Genomic DNA, 10827 nt, shown 5'->3' on the forward strand with positions numbered 1-10827 from the left:
TAAACTCCGCGTGAGTATAGAGCACCATATATATATATCTGAACTATGTGACTATATATTATCATGAGACTTGTTAGGTTAAGTAGAAAAAATATATGTAATGATTCTTATGCTCAAATTAGTATGGGGCTCCGGAGATAAGAATTTATAAGGCATATTTTGGATTTGTGGGGTAGGCTCATTTTTTCGGTTATGAAAACCACGAATGTGTTATGCTTGGTTATGGATTTTTGGGGTGTTAGACTAATGTGTGGGGTAGTTCTTTTTGAGCTGCAGTGTGAAGAATTCGGATTATGCTGAATTGTGTGTATGGAAAAGGTGATGATCAAATCGGAGGGTCCGTTGTAAGTAGAGAAATTTTGAATCTTCAACAAAGCAAATCGGATCGTTCGTGTTCTATATATAGTTAATTTTTTTTTTAGAAATTCGTGTTGTTAGAGCAAATCGGACCGTCCGACAAGACCCCTCCCACTCGCACCGTTCGATTTCTCTTCTACTGACACCACATGCATGTAAAGCACACCTGAATTTTATAACGGAGTCGTACCCCATCCTCACCTCCATAATAAAATTAAAAAGTGTTGTGGAGTATGTGATATTATTTAATGGATGATATAATGCATCAGGTTATTTATAAAGATGTTGAAATATGAACGGGTGGCATATGGATTCTGTATTGGATTGGATCACTTAAGAGTCTATAATGTCTCTGACTATGATTATTGACAAGGTTCTCAAAATGGTTATTAAATTTAAGTGGTTAGAAATTTAAAAGTTTAATTAAAGTTGAATTAAATATAATAAAATAATATTTTTTATAAAAACTATATATTTTTAAGAAAAATAAATTTTAACTAATTATTTAGTAAAATATTGAATCGATTGAATTGATGCAAATATTGGAGAAGTAACCAATTAAGCTTTGATGTAATAATGTATTGATGGGCTATGTAAAGAGGGGCTAGTAAATGAGGTAGAGAAAATTTTGACTAAGATGATTGGACGTGAGAATTTTTTACAATGTTGTCGGTTACGGGTCACTCTATTATTTAGATTGAGGTGATATAGAGAGAAAAAATAAATTCTTTTTATAGTTATTTTTGATTATTTTATTACTATTCAAAGTATAGGACCTATTTTTTTAATTTCTCTTTCATCCCATATAATGAAAGATCTTTAAACTTATATCTTTACCGTATAATTCACCATGGTGGAAACTAATATTAGACCTGACTTTCATACCTATATTTTTTTTTATGGTACTAATCCGTCGCAGATCTGAACTCTATTTAAGGGTTTGTCACTGGCAAATTAATTATTGCATGTAAGGAAGGAAAAACCAGGGAAGCCCTCAAAATGTTTGTAGGATGTTGCAAAGAATGCTTCAATAGATGGATATTTTCTTGATAAGGTGAATGAGGCAACTACTATATTTGATACTTTGACGAAAATGGACTTAAAACCTAATGTTGGGGGGGGGGGGGGGGGTTATAGTATCATAAGTGATTGATATTGAAAGAATAGAAGAGTGGATGAAGCCAGGCTCTGTTTAAAGAGATGCCTCGAAGAAATTTGATTCAAAAGTTGGAGACTTAAAACAACACTACATTTTGAATGTCACAAAATATAATAGTATGATCAGTTGGCTTTTGTAAAGAGGACTTGTTCAGTGAAGCCTTGATCTTGCTTTCAAAAATGGATAAACATGCTTGTTTCTTTGACACATCACTCATGAAATATTTATAAGGTCTCTTTTTTGAAAAGAATGAAAAATGGTTAGCAACAAAAGCTTTGTGAAGTGATTTCTAAAGGAATTATAAATAGAGATGGCATCGGATCCCCATGGGAACAGGATATGCCACCCGCCCCCTAACCCCCGCTCAGCCCGTCCGAAAAGTTCCGCGTTCCCACCCCGTATTCGTGACGGGTACCTGATATCCGCCAGATATTTGGTCCCCACGGAATTTTTAAAAAGAAAAACTGAAAAAAAGAAAGAAAAACATAATCCTCCATCAAAATGTAAATACAATCCATAATAATATAAAATCAATACCAGATTAACTCATATTCTTTTAATAGTTAGATACTCCAAGGGCACTCAAACAGTAAGAGGTTTAGTGGTTTTTTTTTTTTTTTTTTTGGACGTAGAGGTTTAGTGGTTTAAACACTTGCATCAAAAGCAACAAGCACAACATAAAATAGATCAATCAATCTGAACAAAAACAATAACAAATGTATCCTCATCCTATTCAATAGATTAAGCAAAGCAACAACATATTAAGGTGGATACTACAATGAAGATTTTATAATTGTCTTCATGTGAATATATTTCTTTTTGATCTTTGGATAATAGATTGTATGGTTAGATTTTGATATTTATAAAAGTGTTGTTTTTGTTTAAAGTGTGGCTAAATAAATAAACCACACTTTTAAACAAAGCATCTTCATGAAAAGATATTTTTGTCATCTTCATTTGAGTAGTTGCCATTATGTATATATGTATATCTGATAATAATATAACCAAATGGTTACAACTTACAAGGTACAAAGGCTATCCAGTCCTTCTTCTCGTTCTTCTTTACTGGCCCTTCCACCCAAGCATCATAACATCCCCTTCTGTTCCCATGCCATGTCCAGCAAAAACCTTCAATACTAGATTAATTGCTACACCTAATATCAAACAATTTCTCACAGAGAAAATTAACAATGGAACAAATCCTAAACCTCCAAATAAAAATTCAGCAACAATTGCACAAACAATTGAACAAACAGAGATACAAACTCAAAATTAACAAACTTTAAACCCCCAAATGTTGAAAAAAAAAAAACTCAAAAGAAACTAATTAGAGAAAGGGACTTAGTACAGAAGGTGGCGACATACAAGAGGTGGTGAGACAGAAGGAAAGAATGATGCAGCGTAGACAACGAGGCTGCGGGAGCAGCTATGATGAGCGGTGAAAAGGCTGCTGGTGACGATTCGGCTGGAGGCAGCAATGATGAGGAAGACCAATTAGGAAGCCGCGACAACGATGAACGAGCATGGAGTAGGAGGTGGCGACGCTGTTGAACGAGCGCAGTGTAGGACACGGCGACGATGAGGTGGCGACAGTGAGTGAGAGGGCGGTGAGAGTTGGTAGAATGTGCGGGGAGGGAGGGATGCGGCGCAGAGAGGATGATCAAAAAATGGGTTTCTCCATATATAAGTGATAATTTAGTCATTTTACAGAAACGGGTAATATACGGGTACCCAAGGGGCAGGAATTTATTTAACGGGTACTCGTTCCCCATCCCCGCGGATAGAAAAATCCCCCGATATCCGTCCCCAGACGGGTAAATCCCCGCCGATACCCGCCATTGCTCCAAAGCTGCTTTCGCAAAAAAATAAATAAATAAATAAAAATAGTACACGTCAAAATAAACCTAGATGAACTATGATTTTTACCCACAACACACAAACTTCATATATACAAGGAGGCAACCCACTATCTCCCGTAAAGAATTCTTATTAAATTGGAGGTGATTGTTATGATGCCTAAAAGGTGATGCTTAATTTTTAAAAAGTATAAAAGTAAATAATTTTTAAATATTTAAAATTTACTATAAAAGAACAAGTTAGTTAATTTAGGTACCAAGTAATAGACACCATAGAATTCACCTTAATTGGAATATTAGTTCAAAATTGTGAATGTGGTTTTGTGTAAAAAGCCAACTTTGCTATTCTCTTCAGTCCCCTGCATATCTCGAATCACGTTAGTTAATTTCTAGACTCATTGCACCAATAGAAAAATTAGTTTCTGACATTATATGCATAAACTTATTCCATGCCAACAATAGAAAGCCAATTTTATCAATAATGCATGAGGGAATGCATACCTGTGCCGAAGAAAGAAGGGTTTTGAGGCTAAGTTAACTAGTAAAGCTTGATTCTAGTATTGATCGTATTCCTGCAAATGGTAACACATGAATAGAACATTTTTTTCTTTTTTTATTATGGATCACCAGCCAAGTTATTCAACAATACATTTCACAGCGAGTGATCTAAGGGTACTGTACAAATAAAAAGAATGCATAAATTCACAAGAAGCAAAACTAATATTTACAGGAAGATGGAAAGCATATGCTGTTTTCATCAATGAAAAATTACCTCTTGATTAATTTCTTTCATCCCTCAAAATATCTTTGAAGTAATTTAAATGATGTCTCAGTTTCAAATTCCATAGAAACCTGGTATAAGCTGGATTTTGAGCGTTCATGTGATTGCAGTTGGGCAACCAATTCCCAACAATCATTTGAAATCTATGTAATGTAATGAATGCTAATGGAAAAATTGTGATTGTAGCACAAGCACAATGATAGAAAATTTAGCCTGTTGCTAATCTTCAACATCTTCACTTGAACATGTTTCCAGCAAAGAGTCTCCTCTTCTTGAACTTAGTAGTTTTAGAATGGCTATGATATCTTCGCTCTGTGGATGAGACTGATCCGTAGAAACAAATGAATGTAAGTGATCATTGACATTTATCCAAGACCAACCTGGCTCTTTTATTACCCCCTTTGACTTCATTAGCTTCCTTATGTGCGCAACTTCCTCCCATCTCCCCTTGGCAGCATATATGTTAGCCAGGGTGATGTGAGTTCCTGCAGAATTCGGATCCAAAGAAAGTATTTTTTCTGCTGCTCGTCTTCCTCTGTCAATGTCCCCATGAACCCTACAGGCTCTAAGTAAGGTAGACCACACAACATCATCACTACAGAAAGGCATGCTTCCTATCATAAGCTCAGCTTCACTCAATCTTCCTGCTCTGCATAGAAGATCAATCATGCAACCATAGTGCTCTTTTGAAGGACTGATCCGATACTCGTCAATCATTGACATAAAGTAGTGGAAACCTTGATCAACCAATCCAGCATGGCTACAAGCTGTCAAAACCCCAATGAAAGTCACATAGTCCGGTTTTAAACCAATACTGGGAATCTTCTCGAATAAATGAATTGCCTTTTGGCTGCATCCATGTTCAGCATACCCATTGATCATGGCTGTCCATGATATAATGTCATTAGTTTTAGTCCCATCAAATACTTTAGAAGCTTCTTTTAGACTCCCACATTTTGAATACATACTGATTAGTGCACTATGAACCATTGCTTCATGATCCAGGCCAATGCATAGGACATGAGCATGCACCTGCTTCCCAGGCTCAAGAAGCGCCATGCTTCCACTCACACTAAGCAAGCTAGCAAGAGCAAATTCATTCGGTTTTGGCCCTTCCCTTCTCATCCATGATAGATAGTCAAAAGCTTCTTTTGCATAACCTGCTTGAGAATAAACTGCAATTATAGTGCTCCAAGAAATAATATCTTTTATAGCCATACTACAAAACACCATTGAAGCCGAAGTTAACATCCCACATTTTGAATAAAGTGTAATGAGGGAATTCGACACTGACAAGGCATCCACCAGACCTAGATGCAATACATGGCCATGTATCTGCTGGCCCCATTCTTTAACAACAAGATTTGCACATGCAGAAATTACTGCTGCAAAAGTGTATTGATTGGCACTAACCCCTGATTTTCTCATCCTTCTAAATGCATCCACTGCATTCTCTTCTTCTCCCATCTGCACATATGTTGTAATAAGGGTTGTCCATGAAACTACATCTGGCATCCTCATTTTTTGGAACAATCTCATGACATAACTTGGTTTTCCACATTTATTATACATGGAAGCAAGGGTGTTAATCACAAACAAGCTCTCATCAAACCCTTGTTTTATTGTTTGTGTGTGAATAGCTTTCCCACAATCTAAAGAATTCGAATCAGCAGATGCTTTCAAAGCGATGGCGAATGCATATGAATCACAACCCACTTTTGATCTCCACATTTCAGAGAAGTACAATAATCCCTCTATACTATAACCACCATGAACAAGCCCTGCAATAATGGACGTCCACGATACCACGTTTCGGGTTTCCATTTCTTCAAAGACTTTGCAACCATGCTCTACTTTGCCTACTTTCATATACATGTCCACTAGTGAACTGCTGACAAATACCGAGTCTACCAAACTTGACTTCACAGAAAATCCATGCAATGATTCCCCGAAATATATGTTCATGCCAAGAGCACAAGCCTTGAGTGCAACACTAATCATAAACTGGTCTTTTTGAAGACCAGGCTGGATCCACAAATTTAAGAACAAGATCAACGCTTCAAAAGGGTCTGAAGAATTGACATAACCAGCTATTATTGTGGTCCATGAAACCTCATCTCTGTGAGGCATTTTATCAAACATGTGCCTTGCTTTATGCAGTTGAGAACATTTCACAAGTTGCTTCAGTTCGGAGTTAAGGTCAAGCATATTATGAACAAAATGGGGCGTGTTTGGATGGACGGAAAATGAAGAGGCACATCGATTATGTTCCCAAACACGTCCCCAGAAGCCTTTTGTGCCACGCAAAACGGCATCCTGCGGCCGCCATAATCGGAGGAAAGAGGATGCGGAGGGAGGAAGGCGGGGGAGCAACAGAAGGAGGAGGAAAGGCGGAGAGGAGGAGGGCATGAATGGAAGATGAAGTTCAGTGCTCTAACCACCATGTGAGGCTTAAGAGGTGAAGAAGAAGAACAGCGAAAGAGAATAAGAGACTAGTTAGACTTCATTTGTAAATTAATTATGATATTTTAAAATAGAATAAATTATCATTTGTATCATAAAAGATATAGACGCTGACAAATGTACTCATATAAGAATAAAACGACAATTGTAACCACGGAAGATGACCTCCGTATGCCAAGAGTACCCAAACGTTGGTTACGTAATTGGTCTGTTAGGTACTCTTGGCACACGAAAACCATCTTCCGTAGTTACAATTATCGTTTTATTCTTATATAGGTACATTTGTTAGCATCTGTATCTTTCATGGGTACAAATGGTAATTTATTCTTTTAAAATATAAACCAAACTTATTCCTACATTTTTATAAAAATAACATTTTAGTCATTAATTCCATAGTTATCAGAATCAAACCGGTAATTACGACCGGGTCATTGGCTCACTGGTTCAATGGGTGGGTCACTGATTCGCTGACCCGATCATAATTAAATAAAAATGTAAAATTATAAAAATAAAATTAAAATCAAAAGTTAAAACTTAAAATGCATGTGTTCACAAACATTAATAACAATCAAGTATCAATTTTTAGACATAACTAATGATGTAAAAAGAGATAATAAACTAGCCACTGGTACAAAATATTTTCTCAATTTAAATGAATAAGAGAGAGCAAAAAATAACACAACGGGGTGATCTCGACATCTATATCCTCATAGGACAAATTTGAAGCTTGACCAACATTTCCTTCATTTTGATTTGCATCTATATATACATTTGTGTATTTTTTTTCACAAATCAATACCAAGAATAATTCATAATAGCAACTGAATTCTGATGAAGACATTTTTAAAATTCTAGCAAAAAAGCAAACAAAAAACAAATAGAGAGCATGGGAACAACAATTTAACTAAACAATTTTATTCTGAGTTGCAGAGAGCATGAACCTCATTTTTCAACAACAAATTCAACTGTGATAATTTTCAGCAGCAAAAGATGATTTACAGATTTACAGCAACAAAAAATTTAGCTAAGTGAGCAAGACAACAACAATTCAAGATTCAGTGATGATAATCAGTAACAAATTCAACTCAGTGATAATTTTCAGCAACAAAAAAATAGTTCAGTGATATTTTCAGCAACAAATTCAACTTTTAGCAACAAAATCAAGGTGCAGTGATGAATTACAGCAACAAAAAATTTAGCTAGGTGATTTTTTCAACAAGACAGCAATATATTCAAGGTTCAGTGATGATAATCATAAACAATGCAACTCAGTGATGATTTTCAGCAAGAAAAAAATCAGCTCAGTGATATTTTCAGCAATAAATTCAACTTTCAGCAACAAAATCAAGGTGCAGAGATGAATTACAGCAACAAAGTTGCGCAAGAAAGAATAGGAGAATTTGTTGGAACTCACCAAATCGGGGACCAGCTGCTGACGGCGAGGAGGAAGCTGATGCAAGGCTCAAAGCAAAAATACGAGAACAACGTCCAGCCCCGGGACGTGCTGCTTCTGCCGCCAGCGATGACGAGTTGCGCGCGCTGACTGAGAGACAGTGAGGAGACAGAGAGCTACGATGAGCTTGAGTGCGAGACCGGAGGCAGTGAGAGAGACCGGAGACAAGAGAGCTTGAGTGCGAGAGTGCGACTGACGAGACTGAGACACTGAGGAAGAGGAAGGAGCAAGGTTCTGAGAACCGGACCGATCATCAAACCGTTCTAGTCACTAGTTCACTGGTTTACTGATCCAACCGATCTAACCGTAGTTCAACTGAAAAAACCGTTTTAAAATAAAATAATTAATAAATTATAAATAAACATCCTAAAATATAATTATAGTCTACTATAAATTTTAAAACATCTTCCAAATTTAAAACCTACATGAAATGTCATCAACCAAAGCCACATGATCTTATTAAAATACAACCAAATTGATGCTTTCATAATCAATTGTTGAAGTCAATTTTTTCCCCTAACCATGTATTTCAGCACAAATTTAAAGCACACTCACCATTTTTCTTTAACTAGCGTAATGTCTTCGCAAGTAAGGTAAAGAGCCATTGCATACCTCATCGCCGGGTGAACAAACTACAAGCACTGCCTGAGCAATACTCTGCTTTGCTCCATTGCTTACCACAATCCAATCAGGAGTATATGTAATTCCATTCTCCTCTGCAATAAAAATTCAGGAAAATTGTCAAAAGCCACATAAGCCCCCATCTCAAAAAATCAGTAAAAAAAATTAGCCAAAGTAACCAAAACACAAACACTTGAAGTGCATAAATTAGCTAACCCGTCAACTTATGACAAATCGCTCTGCGCAATTCAAATTTTCCGGCATTAGGGGTGTACCGTGTGTATCCTTCGCGAATACGATTAATCCCAGCCTACCATACTCACCACACATTAATCAAACATTCACGTGATCATTACTTCATGATCATAATTTCATTATCATACACCTAAATCAAAAGCAGAAAGATGCAGCAATAAAAGTACAATTCACACAAAATAAAACGAGAATTCACCTCATCTATGACGGCAGGTGTATCGAAATCAGGTTCTCCGGCGGCCAAGCGAATAACCGGCACTCCGGCTTCGACAAGAGCAGTGGCCTGGTCACTTATGGAAACAGTCTTCGACAAGAACAGAGCAGAGCAGATCCTGAGCAAGAGGGGGGAACAGCGCTAACCGGTGGAACAGAGCTGCGCGACGGAGGCAGGAGGCGAGCCCGGCGACGGTGCTTCCAAAGCTGAAACGGTAGCTGCACGATGGCGAAGGTGGCTTCGACTACAACTTGCGACGGCGGCGGGAGCAGTCCGGCGGCTGGACGGAAGTGAGGGACTGAGGTCGCTGGCGGTGAGAGGAAGCACGAGCTCGAGGGTGATGGGAGGGACTGTGTGCTGCGCCGTGGTGTGGACTGTGGAGTGATGGAGTTACGGTTGGTTGGGTAATGGTTAGGGGCTTGGGGCATCAGCTATCAAAACGGTGGCGTTTTGATGAAATTAAAAAAACCGGCTAGATTCTGGTTCGGTTCAACCGACCGGTTTTTGACTGGTTTGACGGTCTAATGCCGGTTTTCTAATTCTTCGATTTTTGCATATGATCGAATCGTTATTTCCATGGGTTTGCAGTTCGAACCGATTTTCAGAACCTTGGGAAGGAGACATTCATTGTGCAGATTAGGGTTTTGCCTCTCCTTTACTAGAAAACGACGTCTTTTTCAAATTTTAAAAAAGGGTTAAGTACGATTTTGGTCTTTAAGGTATAAATCGAAAATTTTTTTTATTTCCAACCTTTTTTTGCATACAAAATCGTCCCTAAAGTTTAATTTAGTTTTAAAATCGTTCTTTTGACCTAAATCTTAAAATTTTTGACTAAATTACCCCTAACAAAAATATTATAAAAAAAAAAAAAAAGAGAACACGGGAAAGGGGGAAAGGCAGAAGGGAAAAGAAGTGGGAAGACTAGAGGGAAAGATAAAGAAGGGGGAAGAGGAAGGGCGAGGGACAGACGAGGGAAAGAAGAAGGGGGAAGGGCGAGGGACGGACGGACGTCGACGCTAGTGTTTGAAGAAAAAGAGGAATAGAAAATGAGGATTTTGGTGAAGAAGGGGAAATATATTTTGGTTCGAAAGACGATTTTAAAATCAAGTTAAACTTTAGGGACAAATTCCAATGCAAAAAAAGGTTGGGAACGAACAAAATTTTCAACCCACCTTAGAGACCAAAATCGTACTTAATCCTTTAAAAAAAAAACTAAGCATGACCCGGTCTAGATCATGAAAATCGGGCGGATCACTGGATTTGCTTAAACTCGAATGGATCGAATCGATTTTTTGCAGGTCTAATGTTTAAGCAATTCGAAAAGTGGCTCGACCCAATTAAGTAATCAAGTAATTAGATTTTTTATCGAACCGATTTGATCAAAGTAGATTTGATAACTATGATTAATTCTTTTAAAAAAATAATATGATTAAATGATTAAATTGTCTGAAATTGTTAAATTAAAATAACTAATATTTCTATTTATTTTATTAAAAACTAACTTCTCCAACATTTTAAAAAATTATGAACCAATTTATTAAATTCTTTTGTTATAAATTAATTTGTACAATTAATTATTCCACCACTTGAACTTGCTCTTTCCTGCATATATCAACTTCATATCATTAACGTTCTACATTTGATGCAAAACACTGATTGACCCTTAAT

At 37.0% G+C, this 10827-nt stretch overlaps 1 protein-coding gene across 4 annotated transcripts; it reads right to left on the reverse strand.

The window, feature by feature from the left end:
- Positions 1–2446: 2446 nt before the first annotated feature.
- On the reverse strand, positions 2447–9563 carry LOC107613766 (putative pentatricopeptide repeat-containing protein At3g47840). 4 transcript variants are annotated; one of them, XR_015896408.1, is made up of 6 exons: positions 8907–8943; positions 8682–8785; positions 8031–8384; positions 4145–6603; positions 3874–3944; positions 2447–3731 (listed from the first exon to the last, which is right to left on the reverse strand). XR_015896408.1 is itself a non-coding variant. In XM_088496842.1 (4 exons), exon 4 carries the CDS (start codon positions 6560–6562, stop codon positions 4373–4375), a length of 2190 nt encoding a protein of 729 aa, XP_088352968.1. In that variant the 5' UTR covers positions 6563–6603; positions 8031–8384; positions 8682–8785; positions 9142–9563; the 3' UTR covers positions 2447–4372. The 4 variants fall into 4 exon arrangements, 2 of the variants coding, with proteins under 2 accessions (XP_088352968.1, XP_088352967.1); XR_015896407.1 differs by having other exon boundaries at positions 2447–3944; XM_088496842.1 differs by lacking the exon at positions 8907–8943 and adding an exon at positions 9142–9563 and having other exon boundaries at positions 2447–6603.
- Between the last annotated feature and the right edge of the window lie 1264 nt (positions 9564–10827).

Source organism: Arachis ipaensis, chromosome B8, assembly GCF_059453495.1.
Source record: "Arachis ipaensis isolate K30076 ecotype BB chromosome B8, ASM5945349v1, whole genome shotgun sequence".
NCBI classification, from domain to species: domain Eukaryota; kingdom Viridiplantae; phylum Streptophyta; class Magnoliopsida; order Fabales; family Fabaceae; genus Arachis; species Arachis ipaensis.